This window comes from Physeter macrocephalus, unplaced genomic scaffold, assembly GCF_002837175.3.
Source record: "Physeter macrocephalus isolate SW-GA unplaced genomic scaffold, ASM283717v5 random_62, whole genome shotgun sequence".
NCBI classification, from domain to species: Eukaryota; Metazoa; Chordata; class Mammalia; order Artiodactyla; family Physeteridae; genus Physeter; species Physeter macrocephalus.
Window position 1 is genome coordinate 50,975 of NW_021145348.1, and position 17,343 is coordinate 68,317.

At 55.0% G+C, this 17,343-nt stretch overlaps 2 protein-coding genes across 14 annotated transcripts in view; one reads left to right on the forward strand and one right to left on the reverse strand.

Annotated features, from left to right (window-relative positions):
- The window catches only part of MXRA7 (matrix remodeling associated 7), a 40,910-nt gene extending 23,575 nt beyond the window's left edge, over positions 1-17,335 (forward strand). The window contains exons 2-4 of the mRNA XM_055082284.1: positions 1,955-2,018; positions 6,603-6,699; positions 14,525-17,335. Coding sequence (XP_054938259.1) covers positions 1,955-2,018; positions 6,603-6,699; positions 14,525-14,639 — 276 coding nt within the window. The 3' untranslated portion in view covers positions 14,640-17,335. The remainder of the gene's footprint in view (positions 1-1,954; positions 2,019-6,602; positions 6,700-14,524) is intronic.
- Positions 1-17,343, reverse strand: part of METTL23 (methyltransferase 23, arginine) — a 115,470-nt gene that overhangs the window by 42,794 nt on the left and 55,333 nt on the right. The window lies entirely within an intron of this gene.

Below are 17,343 nucleotides of genomic sequence, written 5' to 3' on the forward strand. Positions count from 1 at the left end.
CGCGAACCCGGTTCCCCTGCATCGGCAGGCGGACGCGCAACCACTGCGCCACCAGGGAAGCCCCCTGTGCTGCTTCTTGCTTCTCCCTTTGGTAATGTATCTCAATGCGCTTTTCACATCGGTACGTATGGTCGCCTCCTTTTTAATTTTTTTTTTTTTTTAATTTTTATTTTTCTGGCTGTGCCGCGCGGCATGCGGGATCTTAGTTCCCTGACCGGGGATCAAACCCGCGCCCCCTGCAGTGGAAGCGCGGCGCCCTAACCACTGGACCGCCGGGGAAGTCCCCAGTCGCCTCCTTTTTAAGGCACTGTTGCACAGTATATGCGTGCACGGTAATATATTTAAGCTGTTAATGTTTGGGTGAACATATCGACCAAACTGTTTAACTATAATATACTTAACTATACTATATTTAACTCCATAGATGAACATTTAGTTGTTGCCAGTTTTGTCTTGTTCTCCCCTGCACCCAGAGTCCTCGTATAAAAACCCGGAGAGATGGTTTACCAGCCCAGAGCAGATCCCTAGAACTGGGTTTGCTGAGTCGAAGGGGTGTCTCCTCTGTCCCCCAAAGAGGCCTGCCTTCCCCTGCAGCCACAAAGACGTTCTGCTGGGCAAAACTCCGGAGGCGTCTGGACACGCGAGCCCCAGGTGCTGGCCAGCGCTCAGGGCAGCGTGCCTCACCCCCGATGGTACTGAGCCTGACGCAAACGGCTGAGTGGAGAGGAGCCAGCTCCTGCCTCCGGCCCTGCTCCTCCCGGCACTATCTTTGTGGGGTCCAGCGAGAGCGAAGGTCACAACAAGAGACCCGAGGCCCTCTGGGTTTGCCACTTATGACCGGCTCTTGGGCTTTTGTGCAAACTTTGCCTCCCAGCTTAGCTCTCTCTGATTTGTTGGGGCGCCTGCCTGCCCTGCTTGCTGAGGCTGCAAACCGCTGGAGCCCCGGGCCGGGAGCCTGAGGGCCTGGGTTTGGATTATTCCAGCACGCTGTCTCGGCCCCCGTGGGGCAGCTCATTCACGTCGGGGCTCCCCTCTCCTAAACGCCCTTCAGTCCCTCAGAGCCGCAGCACCGCGGCACCTCCCTGTCATCCTCCAACATTCCTACAAGTTGAAGTCACTCCTGCCTTCCACCGAGGCCATCCCGGGACATTCCGTCCAGCCTTCTGTTTATTTTGTCCGTGTGCATGGGAGAGAACCAGGCTGAGGGAGGTGGAGCTCCCATTTTGGGAAAATGGACCCTGAAATGGTCAGGGATGGAAACAATGTTAAAGGAAGCAGAGATGGAGCCTGTGACCACAAACGCAGCTTCTCTGTGACACCCAGCCCAGCCCAGCCCAGACCCCAGAGAACCCGCCAGCTTTTCCTCTCGTGCCTCTTGTTCTACTCACTCTAGCCAGGAGTGGGAGTCACCCAGTCCACTTATCGAAGTGGCATTCACCACCTGACCAGCACCCACCTGGAAAAGGCAAAGGGACCGAGGTGCAAAGGTCAAAAATTCAGGCACTGACGTCCCTGTTTCCTTTTTTGCTTGTTTGTATGTTTTGGCCGCACCGCATGGCTTTGCGGGATCTTAGTTCCCTGACCAGGGCTTGAATCTGAGCCCACGGCAGTGAAAGCGCCGAGTCCTAACCACTGGACCACCAGGGAATTCCCGCTGATGTCCCTGCTGTTGACCGTGGCCCCCACTCAGGACCTCCTGGCCACGCTCAAAGGACAACGCGGGTGCTGCGAGTGGTCAGGCGGGCCCTGGGCGGCCCCTTCCTCTCCCCGCGACTTCCTGTCCACCAATGCCCCGTCTCCCCGAGGTGGTCACCCGCTTCCGGTCCCCAAGCACATCTATCCTAAGAGCAGACCCAGGGGTCAGGTTGCTTTGACCAAGGGGTCAAACCCTGAATGACAGTATCAAAAATGTAAATCAGGTGCCCAGGCACTGACCCCTCTCCTTGTCTTGCAGGAAGAGGAGCCGGAGCTGGATGGCGTGGAGGGTCCACCCCTGGCAGGGCCGGAGGAAGAAGACGGTGAGTACGACCTGCACATCACTGCCCGCTGAGGCCGGCCTTATCGTGTCTGGCTGTGAAGGCTAGGCTGTGCCATGGCCCTTTGGATTCCCCACCTGAGGATCTGAGTGGCAGGATGAGGGGAGTGGATGGAGGGGGAGAGGGCAGAGGAGAGGGGCTGCGAAGCCGTGTCTGGTGCGACACTGAGGCTGGAGCCCACTCCTCTCTGCCCCCCTGCCTTCCTGCACCCGTCTCCCTGACCACCTACTTTGCTCTTTTGGGGGTTTTTTTGGCTGCGCTGTGTGGCACGTAGGATCTTAGTTCCCTGACCAGGGATCTAACCCGAAGCAGTGCCCCCTGCAGGGGAGGCGTGGAGTCTTAACCATTGGACCACCAGGGAAGTCCCTGCTTTGCTCTTTCGGCCTTTACTTTGCCATTTATACAATGTGAGTTGTCTCCAAATACAGGTGGCCCATCACTGACCTTCTGTTTCCTGCAGTACCTCTTAACTCCTTTCTCGTCCCCGATTTGTACATTTCACATTTCTCTCCAAATATCTCGGACCTAGTTTATGGAGACTAAAGCCACTTACAGGGCCACCTCCCAGGGTTCTGCAGGTTAAAGTCCCCCAGAGAGGAAACGCCTGATTCCCAAGCAGCTCTAGCTGACTAGCCAGACCTGCGTGGCCATCAGGTTCCAGGCAGCTAGGGGAAGAGAAAGGGAGTGACCGGGGAGCATTGAGCAATTTGGACTTGACCGGGTAGAAGGCAGTGTGTTTGCTCTGGCCACCCACGGGGACCAGTGCCTCAGACAGACAGACAGGACCAGACACGGTGTGGGGCTTCTGCTGGTACTGTCATGTTTTGTTTCTTTAAAGAAAAAAAAAAAAGAAGAAGAAGCTGAAGCAAAAATAGCAAAATGTCAACATTTGTCAAATCTATATGGCAAGTACACGGAGGACTTATTACTTGCTGTACTTTTGTGTACGTTAGAAATACTTCATGGTTTTTTAAAAAGGGAGTCTGTTGCTGTGATTTTAAGTCAACAACTGGCTGGAGCCCTGGAAAGAGAAGGTTGCAGGAATGCAGTAACCAAGGCTGGTGTGGGCCAGGCAGGCGGGGCTGGGCTGGGGGGATGGGGGGTGGGGAAGCTTCCCCTGGGGCCCGGCAGGGATGGGCCTTCAGTTTCTATCAATAGGGCCTTAGAGGAAGAGGGAGGGGCAGGAGGCTGCAGGGGGGTCGGGGGTGGGGGGGTGGACCTCAGCCCCTTGCCAGGGGCTCTCCCTCCAGCTGTTGATTCTCCAGATCCTCCGCAGGAACCGTGAGCCTGGGGTCTGTCCCTCCACGTTATTGGATCCCGTTAGTGATCTGGGGACACAGGAGGCAAGCGCCAAGGCTGCTGGAGGCCCCTGGGCCAGGACAAGGGGAGGCTCAGCAGACCCCTCTTCTGAAACACCGTCAGACCCCATAGATGTGCAGCCCCACACCCAGCCGTGTGCAGTGTCTCCGGGCCCTCCGTCCTTATCTGACTGCTGCTCCCGGACCTTGCCCATCCCCCAGCCGCCTCCTCCCAGCCCTGACAAGGCGGAGGCAGGAGAGATTTAGGGCCCCAGCTGTCAGAGGAAAAGGCGAGAGGCCCCCAGCCCCTCTGCAGTGAGCCGCTCAGTGTCCGCTGAGGTGCCTTCCCTAAGCGGCTGGGCGGATTCAGAAGACTGCAAGAGGGAGAAGTCCCCCCTCCCAGGGGGCTCTCACGTCGAACCCTCCTGGTCTAGCAAAATTGGAGGCTGCTTTGTATCCCTCGTCACACCATATGTGATTAAGTGAAAGCCTTTTCAAGTGGTTTGTTCTCTCTGGCTCGAAGCAGCATAATCAGACCGGCCCCACAGATTGAAACCTTGAGTAGTACCCAGCTGGCAGCATTTTTTATGTTTTATTTTTCTAAAACATAGCAACAGAATGACCTTGAAGTCGAAGTTAATCCGTCTTCTTTGTCCGTTGCCTCTTTCTGAGGTCCAGAAGCCAGCATGGTTGCGAGCTCACTCTGAGACCAGCTCCGTGTAATTCTGCCCCATGGCAGGTTCTTTCCTGACAACCAAAGACCCAGGCCTCTCAAACGGCGGCCCCAAATTACTCAGCACAGTTCCCAGATGCCCGGACACCGCAGTCCAAGCCCTGAGCTTTAGAAGCTCCTGATGCTGTGGGCCCTTAGCTCATCAGCCTGAGCTGAGCTCAGCCTGGAGGGAAGAGAGGCTGATGGGAGCGGGGTCTCCGGGGCTGGGGGGTCGGGGGGAGTCATCCTGTCTGCGCTGAGCCCCAGCCCCAGCTCACCAGGAGGAAGAGCCAAGGCCTGCCCTGGCAGCCTGGCTTCTCACCCCGTGTCCCCCTGTCCCCTTGCTTCCTGCCCCCTGCCTCACTGGCTTCCTTGCTTTGCTGGATCTGTCTCCCCAGACCTGCAGCATCACCTGTAAAGCCCTTCCTGACAGCCCGCCCCCCGCCACCAAACTTCCAAGCAGCCCCCTCCCTGCATCTCTCGCTCCCCTCCTGCTGTCCTTTTCTGAAGAGCTCTCAGGACCTACTGCAAACTCTGTATTTTATTTTATTTTACTTATTTACTTTATAAGATTTTTTAACATGGACCTTTTTAAAGTCTTTTTTTGGCCACGAGGCACATGGGATCTTAGCTCCCCGACCAGGGATCACACCTGCACCCCCTGCAATGGAAGGCGAAGTCTAACTTCCCTGGACCGCCAGGGAAGTCCCCAACTCTGTATTTTAATTACTCATCTTTGCTTCCTGTATGTTTTCTTCGCTGCTAAGTCTCCAGCACCAAGCAGAGTGCTAAGTATTTGCTGAATGAATGAAGAGCGAATTAATCCTGGTACAGACATGGTAACTGCTTCCCTAAGGCAAGGGCTCAGCCCTGGCGGCCAGATTCTCCTGCAAAGTCAGGCTGTGGTGAGAGCAAACACCACCCCCAGCTACAATGCCTGGTTTCTGAATTTGCATGCAGAACGTTCTTTTAGCCCAGAGAGAACTCGAATCTCAGAGGCTGCAGCCTTTTCCTCCCTGAAGCCCACATCAGCCTGTCTGATCACCCGGGACAGCTGCCAGCTAGAGGAGGTCCGGGTGGCCCCAGGGCAGGATGTGGAGGTGTTTGAGATCCCTGACACTGGAGTGACAGAACAGAAGTGAAAAAGAATACATCCGTGTGGGAGGGTGATTTGCTGGTCTTGCGAAATTTCCCATACTCAATTCTTTATACATTAACTGAAATTAGATAAGACAAGCACTGAGCCTCTATCCCCGAGGCTGACCGGAGGCCCTCTACCCTCCACCTGCTGGGCTGAAGGACCACACAAGGGCATTGCTTCCTAAGGGAACTCTCTCCACCTGGACACTCGGCCAGGGGAATGCTCTAGAGCTCTTTCCTTTTCTGCCCTTGCAGCCTTCACCTGTACATGCTGCCTCCTCTGGCCTGGCTTCCCTCCACGTCACACGTCCCTGTTTTCCTCTGTCCACACCCCGGTGGTGTGCTTTCTGCAGGCCTCTAGAGCTGCCCTTTCATTTGTTCCAAAGCAGCTACGGGGTCTGCTCTGGGACTGGCAAACCCGGGTACACCCGTTCGGCAACAAGTACTGGGGTTTTTTGGTTTGGTTTTTTCGGTTTTTCGGTTTTTGACCACGCCATGTGGCTTGCAGGATCTTAGTTCCCCAAGCAGGGATTGAACCCCGCCCTCGGCAGTGAAAGCACTGAGTCCTAACCACTGGACCGCCAGGCAGTTCCCTACGTGCTGGTTTTAATGACCGATTTGAACACCGTGTGAACAAGCCGCATCATTCCTATGTCCCATTGTGGGAGGGATGCATTGTTTCAGATTTTTAATAACTGGTTGCAGGGAGAGGCATACAGAGAAGGGGCCTGCCGACATAATGCCCCTGGACGGCAGGGCAGGCACCCCCAAGCCCGGGAGACCCGAGGACCTTGGCAGGAGGGTCGGGGGTCCCTGCAGCCTTCTGGACCTGGGACCCGAGGAGAGGCAGGGAACCCAGCGCCTTAGCACAGGCTGCTTCCCAGAGATAAGGGCCCTCTGACCGTGTAATTAGCACAGCAGTCGTGGGGAAAGGGGGGTGGTTCAGGATGAGGGGGAGAAAAGCCTTGCAGGCGGCTGCTTGGCCGGAGCCCTTGCTGGAGAGGGGCCCACAGGCAGCTCTGTGGACGGCTCAACCTGGTCTTGGAAGGGAACTGGCCTTTGGTGGATGGAACCGAATAGCATGGGCGGGGGTGGGGCGGCGATGCTCGCTTCACTCCGGCTGCCTCATCCCCGGTTCAAGTTCCCAAAAGAGTTCCTAAGCGGAAGGGGTGTGGCGGGGAGGACCCGCCAGGCCCAGGGCAGGGTGAGCAGATGTTGTGGGCGTCCAGCCCTCTCTGAGGCTCAGGTGAGCTGGCCCGGGGTGGCCGTGGGGCCCATCTGCCCCTCTTTGAAGCCGGGGGCACCCTCTCTGGCCCAGGTGGTTCTTTGGAAACCCTTCTTTGGAAGGGAAAGGGACCTGAAGTTGCAGGCGGGCCCAGCACCCTAACTGGCTCTTACTGGGTGTCCTCTCTGCAGGGGGAGAGGCCTTCTCCTTCAAATACAGCCCCGGGAAGCTGAGGGGAAACCAGTACAAGAAGATGATGACCAAGGAGGAACTGGAGGAGGAACAGAGGTAGGCCGCCCACCCTCTTCGGGGTGGCTCAGCTTTCTCCAGTACCGGTACCGCCGTGAGCCCCCTTCGTTGTAGGCGGGAGAGCAGGAGGGCCTCCTGTAAGCTTTGCCAGCCCCCCACTCTTCCATTTCCATTTTAGGGTTTTCTCCCCCCTGTCCTGGCAGTATTCGGCCAGGCTCGATTTCCCCCGACAGTCCCCTTGGGGCCCCCTCGGCAGGAGCGTGTGACGGTGGTGGCGGGGAGGGTGGCCAAGCCCCTTCTTGCACCCCACCCCTCCCCCGCCAAAAGGGAAAAAGCAGATGCCTGGGAAGAGCCTGGAGCAGAGCCGGTTGTTCACTTACACGGAGGGTTCATGACAAAATCAATCCATCACTGCAGGACAGAGCATGATTCTTCCTGCTCATCCACTTGGCCACCAACCCCCCTCAGCACCCCCCAAACCCCCCAGCCCAGGGCCAGCAGTCATTTTTTATCTGTTCTGCTCCACGGAGCTCTGAGGCAGTTGCAGCCACGCAGCTCCTTATTTTTAGAATTGGGCTCTCCTCCCGCCAGCCCCCAGCCGGGCACCCATGCACACCCCTGGGCTTCCCTCCTAAGGAGCAGTGGGGACAGGCCATGGGGGAGAACCAGTCGTCTGGCACAGGCCAGCCTGTGGCCTGGGGTCCTCTGGCTTAAGCACAAAGCTAAATGGGGGCCATTTAGTGTTTTCTGAGCCCAGCAACCCGGAGGGGCTGGGCGATCACCCCCTACTTCCTAGCTAGCGTAAGCTGGGTTCTAGGGTCAGGAATGGAGGCTTTATTATTCCAGGACGCAGATCTCAACTACCCTTTCATTATTACCAAGCCACCCTGTATCCCTCAAGTCAGAAGGCACTGTGCCCACGCGAACCCCCTTTCCCCTCCTGGAGCTGCTGCCAGTCCTTCCAAACCTGGCCTGGAAGGCTCTTCACCGGGGGCGGAGGGGTGGCAGGGTGAGCCCAGCCTGGGGAAGCCCCCCACTCCTCGGTGCCCAGCCGCTGCCTCTGGGTGTGATCCGGTTTGCTGCCTTTATATTTCAGGATTGAGCTGACCTCTGACCTCACTTCCCTGTAGCAAGTTCCTTAGGTCCTGAGCCACAAATATTCTTGCAAATCCTTTTGGTAAGGAGACTGACTTCTTAGATTAGTGGTGCCTCCCTCATCCTGTCTGTTACTGTGTCCCCATCACGACTGACTGTGGTCCAAACCTCTCCTCCTCTGCTGCCTTCATAACCAATTAATTCATTTCTCTGCACCCGGGCCTGCTCATTCTCCTCCAGCGCAGGGCTCCTGGGTGAACAGGCTCCCTGCCCAGGGCTGCAGGGTTCTTGGAGGCCCAGTTAACGCAAGTCCCTCCTGGGCCTAATGGGCCAGCTGGTTGGAGGGCCAGCGCCCCCTCGTGAGGCTGGGGGGGAACTGTCTTCCGCTGGACTGCGTGGTGTCACGCCTGCAGCTTTCATCTTTCCCTGAGAAGGTAGAACGGTGCCCGGCAGAAACCCCGTGCCCCCAAGTTGTGGGTCAGGCCGGGTGTTACGGTCAGAGCAAGGGCTGGCGGACTGCAGCGCTGTTTTTGTAAAATCCAGTGTGACTGGAACAGGGCTGCGGTCACTGTTTTTCTGTGGTCTGTGGCAGCTTTCGCAGTGCAGTGGCTGAGCTCAGGAGTTGCAGAGGGACCGCGTGGCCCACAGAGCTGAAAAGAGTCAGTATGTGGCCCTTTCCAGAAAAGGTGTGCAGCCCCAGAGTTAAGGATGGAGGGGGCTTGACGTGCCTGTGGTCCCTCGAAGGGCCCTGTGGACAGAGGCTGTGACCGGGACCCTGGCCCTATTCTGTGTGCTCTGCGGAGATGAGGGGCCATTAGAATAGGAGAGGCCAGTTAGCCCACTCAGTGGCAGGGCTCGGGCCGGGCTCAGACTGCCACCGTCCCTGGGTTCAGTGCTGGGACCTCGGGGAGGGAGAGGGAAAGTCCTTCCTCCGTCGTGTTCAGACAGCAGGCTCTGCGTTGCCCAGGAGGGTCTTTCCCTACTGGGTCTCTGGGGGGTCTCTAGATGAGTGGTTCACGCTGAGCTATTCTGCGGGGTCGAGACTCCCCAAGCGCTGCTCTTGGGGTGAGGGGTGCTCACCTCCTCACCTGCAGGCTTGGTTATCACAGTCTTGCTTGAGCTGAGAAGGAGGGACTGGTGGACTTCATGGTGAACACGGTCCCCCCGGGGTGGGGCTGGCGTTCGTGTTCGCTCTCATCGCTGCCCCTCCCAGCATGCTCCTGTGGCTGTCCGACACGTCTGCCTGTGAGGTCTGCTTGCTCGCTCCCGCCCCTGCACGTGGTCAGCCCACTCGGCACCGCATGGGGCCCCTGACACCCACCCCTCTGGCATGTTCCCCGCATGGTGATGCTTGGGGTTGCAGAGGCTGGCAAGTGTGGCTTTGCGTTTTCATCTACAGCACGATAGTTCCAGTGGGGACCGGGAAAGCTGACGGGTGTGAGACAGCTCTGGTCCCACCTGAGTCTAGGAAACTGCCTTGGGATTGTCAGTATGAAAAATATTGTCAAACCACTAAAACCACAGGCCGGTGAAAAGTGTGTGCTCTTCTTTGCCTGTCAAATTCTTCTTGACCAAACTCTGCTCGTTTCTAATTCCCTTCCTGGCATTCAGGGTCCCCGTCAAGTTGCAAGCTGGTTAAAAACCCAGGCTGCAAACCCCTGACTTTAAATTCTTGACCTCGGCCAGCACAGCAGTATCTAGACCCTAAATCTTCAGTAGTCACAAGACCCAGAGTTCCTCAGAAGCTGCAGTTCACAAGTTTTCAGGGCGCGGCACTTGGTAAGCAGGACCCAGAAAATTCGTTCCTCCCCGTGGTAGTAATTGGGCGTTCCCATCCTTGGAGCAGCTCACAGATGAGATTCCTTCTACCCAAGGGGCAGAAAGCGTAAGGTTTGTAAATCCAGAGACATGCTGCTTAAGAAAGACCCTGCTTCCTCGCCGCCTGCCCACCTCCTGCTGGGTCTCCCCCGGGGCTGGGGCTCACAGGCTCCCTCAGCACTGCCTCTGCCAGGATGGGGGTGCCCCTGCGTTCCCCCCGCAGCTCTTCTGGGAGGTGCCACATCCAGCCTCGGTGCGGCTGGGACACTGGGCTGGCAGGTTATGACTGCTCCCCGCAGCAAGATGCCACCCCCTCACCCCCAGGGCCGGCGAAGCCGGCGAGCCTGGCTGACTTCTAGCTCGGCAGCAAAAAGAAGAGGCACCATCGGCTACTCCTTGCCTTGTACACCGTCTCTTCTTCCCATCTTCTGGTCCAGGGGAAAAAATGGAACCCAGGAGGTAGACTAGGTTGGCTCTGATAGTGAGGACCCAGGACCCCAGCACCCATTCCATTCTGAAGGTCCCCAGGACTGGCCTGACGTTTTTAGAAGTGGACACTACTCCAGTGGATGGTGCTTTGAAATGCGTAACTGGCAAGGGTGAATGGATATTCTGCTTTCTGCCCTCTGACGGGTCCACAAACCATCCACCAGTGTCAATTTCTAGGAACACGTGCTGACTCACCTCCACGTGAGGGCGCCAGAGGGATACAATTGAATCCCACAGGTTTCCCTCCGTGCTCACCTGGGTAACCAGTGCTTCTGCCATGTCCCTTACAAAAGGTGGGCACACCATTTGTGTCATCTGGGGAGCACACTTCCTGGGAAGCCACTGTCCCCAGAAGGGACAAAACCTACCCAGCAAGGATAAGAAATAATCTGTGGTGAGAGGACCGGCCCAGGGGGGACCAGCCCAGAGCGGCCACAAAGCTGAGGATCTGACCCTCGCAGTCTGACCTGCCTAACTAAGTATCTGTGGCACCCCACCTGCCCACCGACCTACACGTGGACCCCGTGCCCAGCAACACACCTGTGGGACCCTCCCTGCCCAGCTACCTAATTGAGGGCCCTCCGTGTTAAACTGTGCACAAGTGGGCCCCGACCCGCCCAGCTACCTAACTGAGGATGGTCCCTGTCTAACTACCCATGTGTGGGACCCGACTTGCTCAACCACCTACATGTGGGACCCTCCCTGCCCAGCTACCAACATGTGGGACCCTCCCTGCCTGACCACCCACATGGGAGACTCGAACTGCCCAAATACCTGTAAGTGGGACCCTCCCTGCCAACTACCTACAGGTGGGCTTCAACCTGCTCAACTACCCGCATGGCACCCGAACTGCCCAAATACCTAAATGAGAGACCTGCCCTGCCCAAGTATTTTACTCTGGGACCCTCCCTGCCCAGCTACCTAAAGTCTGACACTCCCTGCCTAACTACCTACAGTGGGACCCTACCTGTTAAACTATGTACAAATGGGCCCTGACCTGCCCAGCTATCTTACTGAGGATGCTCCCTGACCAACTACCTGCGAGTGGGACCCGACCTGCCTCGCTCCTACATGCGGGACCCAACCTGTACAACTACCTAAATGAGGGCCCTGACCTGCTCAACTACCAACGTGTAGGACCCTCCCTGTCCAACTACCTACAACGCCATCCTACCTGCTAAACTACCTACAAGGGCACCCCACCTGCTCAGCCACCTACAGGTGGGCCCTGACCTGCCCCTGTAGGCCTTGCAGACTTGGAACGGGGTCTCGGGCTGGCTTTGGTTAGTGGGCTCTCCTGCAGCAGGTGATGAGAGGCAGACTCCCCTGGGTCTGGATCCCAGCGTCTGGGCTGGCTTCTGCAATTCCAGACGTTCCCCTTCCTCACCCCGTTTCCCCCTTTCCTTTCCGGCAGTACTTGTAAGATGGCATGAGTGAAATAAATTATCTTTTCTCCTTATTTCTCTTCACAGAACCGAGGAATAATGAAGTTATCCTTAGCCTCCTCCTAAAGGCTTTTCCTTTTGGCATCTTAAAACTTGAGAGATAAAGTGGAACCCCCAGAGAGGAGCCAGCAGGCTCCCGGGGCACATTTTCCTACGTAAATCTGCCGGGACTAGGCCCCCATCCAGGACTTTCCTTGGCTGGGAGGATCCCAAATGCCCGTGGCGCTGCCCTGTACAGGCGTTCCTCCCTGTTTGCCTGGAGTGCTTTGTTAAGCTGAAGGGTTTTCCTGGACTTTTACTTTCCTTATCACCCAACCTTCCTGTCCACACACGCTTTGCACCCGAGATATCACCAATGTCAGCAATGCCATCATTTTAAAATCGGTGTAGTTTCATTCCAGCCCTCCTGCTTTTCATCACCAAAGCCAAACCAGGAAAGACTTTGAGGTGTGATGGACAAATGAGGGGGCGCTGCCTGTGCTCGCTGGCTGGTCGACTGCCCTCCTTCCCCTTGGGGCCCGCTCCCCTGTCTTCGGCTGGCTCGGCTGGGGGGGCGAGAGCCCGATGATTGATGAGTGGGCAGCAAAGAACCAGAACCAGCTGTTGACTTCCTCTTGCCCTTACCCTCCGTTGAGAGCAGGCTCGGATCCAGCCCGCTTGTTGCTAAGAGGCCTTTTCATTGATGTTCCTACCAGCTCAGCGGAATCTCCACCTTCGCTTTCACAGAAGCAATAATGATAGTGTTCGCTTAAAACAGCCGTCGTCTCGATTCTGCCTTTTCCTAGGTTTCATAGATGAGTTAGAACTACTCCAGATAATCAGATCAGTCCCAGATTCATTTCTTGGAATTTTATATTTGACAATATTTATACTATACCAAACTAATCTGCAGTTTTTAGATGTGTTGGTTAAAACATTTTTTGAAAGCAGTAAGTTTATAGAAAATTTTTTTTTCCCCTCTATTTAGTGGAAGGCCGGGAAATGTCCACTGTCAGCCTAGGGCATGGTACATTCCCAGGGACCTTCTCCTCTGGGTCTAATACCTTAGGTTCACGGGTTTAGGACAGAACAGGCAACAAAGCAACAGCCACACAGAGCCATGTAGCCTGACCCACACAGCAGTAGCCACAGCAATGTCCTTGTCCAGGCCGGGGTCTGACTGAAAAATAGGTGACTCCTTCCAGGTTATCAAGTTTGTCTGGACACCTTCTGAACGCGGCTTGTAGGCACCAAGCCTCACATACTCCCGATGGCTGGGATCTGTGTATTCAGCCTTCGTTCGGTCCAATAAACTTTGAGTAGATGGTCTTGATTACTGTGTGTTTATTTCAGTTTTCCTTTGTTTTTTAAAAAATCATCTTTTTGAACCCATTAAAATTTGAGCTGTCTCTGAATCTGTGCCTGTTACTCTCCAGCAGAGTGCGAAGTCCTAGGCCCACCCTCTTAAAAATATGCAAGCGCCACGGCCGTTAAGAGACGCGCAGGAGGATTTGTGTTCCTTTGGGGGGGTGCCCACTCATACGTCTGGACTGTGATTCCTGCCAAAGAGCTGAACACACAGCCCGTCAATTCACAGTACTCCTTTCTTCAGGTGGTAGGGTATCGCGTACTTCTCACAGGCTCCTTCTCCTCTGGACAGGAAAGCAGACTGTAGAAATAACTTTCCCAGCGTGACTAAGAGAGGCTTGGATTTGGAACTTCGGTATTTCAGCTTCTAGATGCTGCTGTAGTCAGAAAACCAACTGTTTGCTGTTTGGGGGATACGGGGTTACTGCAAAAGGAATATGTTAGGACGAGCGTAAGACCAGACATCGATCGGATCCCCCTCTAGGCAGGGTTGGGGTGCTGGTTGGGCAGTGCTGTGCCCTGCAGGGCCAGGGTGGCCAGAGGCTGTGCTGAAGCTCTGCCTCCTGCTGGGTCTGCAGGGACCAGAGCAGACCCTGCCATTTGGTTTACATCCTCTGAAGGTGGCCCGTGCCGAGCCAGTAGGGCGGTGTGGAGGGGGGAACCGCAGAAGCCTGAAACCGAACGGGGAGCCCGTGCCAGCACACAGCGCCCAGCCTCGCGGATGAGCACAGCACAACAGAACAAACAAGAAGCAAACCGTGGCTGCAGAGTCTCACCCCATCCTTTCACGTTTGCACTCGTGGGAGGTGTCCCGGGCTGATCAGATGGCGTGGCCCAGCCGCAGAGATAACAGAACATCACTCCCAGCATCCCGCCGGCCCCCCAGCCCGTGTGTGGTGAACATAAAGCCGATCTCCAGCCAGGCTTGTTCCCTGGTAAAAGGGCCAGGGCCCCCGCTGGCTATAAGGTGTCTTTGTGCAAACTGGAAAGAGGCGCCCCTTCCTCTGGGCAGCGAGACCCCACACCCACCCTTGCCCCTGGGCCAAGCACCCTGTGCACACATCTGTATGCTCCCATTTCCCAGCCAATCGTGTTTCTTCTTCCTCCACTTTTGGCTCATCCTTCTAAACGAAGGCTGTTTCTAACATGTCTCTTCATCGGCTCTCCAGCCGCCTAATGGAACACCTCTGCTTCCTCGTGGCCTCCCGGGGAGGTGTGTAGTCAACATTAAAGAGAGGCCCGGGACTTCCCCGGCGGTCCAGTGGTTAGGACTCCGAGCTCTCACTGCCGAGGAGCCTAGGAGTTCGATCTCTGGTCCGGGGACTAAGATTCTGCAGGCCGTGCGGCACGACCAAAAAAAAAGGGAGGCCCACGGGGAAGCTGTAGCACCGAGAACCCGAATGATAACTTGGGGTCCCCAAATCTCCAGGGTAAACCCAAGACTTAGAACCCCAGTTTGCAGAAGTCTCAAGTTGAGGTTTTTTTAGACCAAATCAGCTCCTGTGTTAAGAGTGGGTTTTGTTTTAGTTTCATTTTCTTCTTATTCTGGAAAGCAAGGCAGTAATACAGGAGTGAGGAGTGTCCCGACTCCGCGGGATGCGCACGGACTCTCTCTCTCTCCCCCCTGGCCTGGGAGCATCTTTTTCCTCTTTATCCTTTCTTCTTGACAGAGTTCAGAAAGAACAGCTGGCTGCCATCTTCAAGCTCATGAAGGACAACAAGGGCACGTTTGGCGAGATGTCGGACGGCGACGTGCAGGAGCAGCTCCGGCTCTACGACATGTAGGGGCCTCCGCCCGGCAAGACGCCGCCACGGCTGGGCCGTGACTCTGCCCCGACCCGGGACCCGAGCCCGTGCCACTCCCAGACTTTTGTAGGCTTCATTTTATCTTGTATACATAGACGTAGAGGTAGATCATGTACAGAGTTGCTCCGTTCTTGCAATTTAGATATCATGTCATAGGAATCAGGGCTGTTGTCTTCAGAGAAGAAAAATCCCTGACTTGTTTGGCTTCTGCCTGCTGGTGAGCTTCCAGCTGTCACATGGGCTCCCCTCCGAGGCTGTCATCTGATCCAAATTAGACCTTCTGTGCAGACCCTGAGCAGGCAGCGGCCCAGAAGGGCTGGCTCGAAGCCTCCGCAGCCCCAGCACATGGTGTGGAAAGGATTCAGGGGTGCTGTGGGATGAGTATCAGGTACCACTGCCCAAGCATCCAGTCTAATAACACTACACCTTCTTCTTCCTTAGAAGGATTTCTGGACACTTCTGTAACTGTATGGAAGCAAGCAGTAAGGGAGCGTCCCTAAAAAGCAAAAAGTCTGATTCAAAGACTCACCTTCGATCCTGGACCAAGCAACAGTATCAGAGTTAAGACCCTCTAAGTTTCTCTTATTTAAGCGTGAGACTTACCTTATATATAATTAAGACTTCTATGAGTGCTTTTCACACACCTCGACCTGTGCTAGACACTGTCAATGGAAATAAAATTCACAACACAGTCCTACCTTTAGAGAGATTAAAGTCGTGTGGAGGGGAATTCCCTGGTGGTCCAGTGGCTAGGACTCGGCGCTTTCACTGCCGGGGGTGCGGGTTCAATCCCCGGTCGGGAAACTAAGAAGCTGCAAGGCGTGGCGCGGCCAAAAATAAATAAATACATGAAAATAAAGTCCTTTGGAGAAGCCAGGCATGTGTGCAGGAAAAGAGAACCTCACAAGTCAGCATTCAATACAATGCCAAAATGACCTCACAGAGAGAGTCTGGGCCACCTTAGCACATCAGTAAAGTTCAGTGAGTCAGTGAGTGCATGACGACGGAAATAACAGCGATTCTTCAGTTCTGCCCAGGTCCTGTATCTGATCACCCCACTGGCAGAAAAAATCATAGCAAGCTGAATTTAGGAGGGTACGCTAAAGGGACAACCTAAGAAAGTTCTTGAGAGTATTTTTTATTTGCTGAAATACAACTAAACACACGAAATTAAAAGAAGCAGTGGCGTTCTACGTACCACAGTTTAATAATGATCACGGGATCACAGTGAACCTTCTTTCATCCTCTCTTGCTTGTCAGGGTATTTCCCAGGCCTCCCCCGCATCACTGTAACTGCTTTTGCTTCTTTGCTGACAATCCCTAGCAGGAGGGTCTGATCTGTGTGTCTATTGTTATATCCAAATGTCAGTTCTTTTTTTCAAAAATATTTTTATCGTTTTTGTTACTGCTTTTCAAAAATGTTATGATTTAAGTATTGTTTGTTCCCTCTCTCAGGCCCGGAGGACCCCCCGGGTGGTTTTTTATCTCCCTGCCCCTAAATGCATGTCAGCAGAACTCGCTCTGCCCTGTAGCCACTTTATATCTCTTTCTTCACCTCCTTCTCCCAGTCCTCTGATTATACCAAACAAACAGGAACGACTCGTGGGTACGTGAGTCCAAATTCTCATGGCCAAGGGAAAAGTAAACTGAAGGAACTTTTCTATACTTGGTTCACCTAAGATGTTCCAACTGCAAAGAACTGAAAACTCCAACTCAATTGTCTTAAACAAAAGTTGAATTAGGGCACGGGAGGAGTCCAAAGGCAGAATGCCTGTAGGTCCACTAGGGTCAGGGCCCAAGCTATATTTCTCTTAACTTGGTCTTCCTTGCACTGTGGGCTTTGGTCACAGACCAGCTCTCCTCATGGTTGCAAGATGGCTGCAGGAGTTCAGATATCACATCCAGGAGCAGGAAAAGGGCCATCTCTTCTTTGTGTCCTAGGAGTGAGGGAACCAATTCAGGTGCACCCTCCCCTTTTGGGTCCCGATTGGCCAGAATGTCATGTGTCCATGCCTTCACCAGTCACTAGCAAGGAGATGGGACCACCATGGTTGGCTGAGATGCCTGGGGCTGGGGCCGGCATCCCCTGAACACTTAGCCATCCAGAGGAAGGGGCCACTGGACCTCACTGGGGCTCTGTGAGAAAGGGGTGGGAGGGATGGGTACTGGGTAGACAGGACCTGTCACCTGGTGGGGACTTGGAAGCCAGTGTCTGGAGTGCCCAGAATATGTGACACTCTTCCTGGGTGGTGGTTCTGTTGCCCAGGTTCCGGGCCTCTGATGCTTTGTGGAAGAACTGCTGGCTTGCTACAATTGTTGGGCGGCTCTGATGTCATTTCCAGATAAGCTCCATCTTCTGTTTATATGATTTCTGTCACTTCATCTGCTTCACTGGCACACCAGTGGCCAGAAGAGTCCTCTTAAAACAAAACCCATTTCCAACTGACACCCATATGTCCCACCAGATCTCAGTATTGCTACTAGTCAGGAAAATCAAAGCAACTTCGAAAAAATGTACCTGCAGACTCAGAACTTGTTCTTAAAAGTTCCCGGGGTTTTTCCCTGGTGGTGCGGTGGTTGAGAGTCCGCCTGCCGATGCAGGGGACACGGGTTCGTGCCCTGGTCCGGGAAGATCCCACATGCCGCGGAGCGGCTGGGCCCGTGAGCCGTGGCTGCTGAGCCT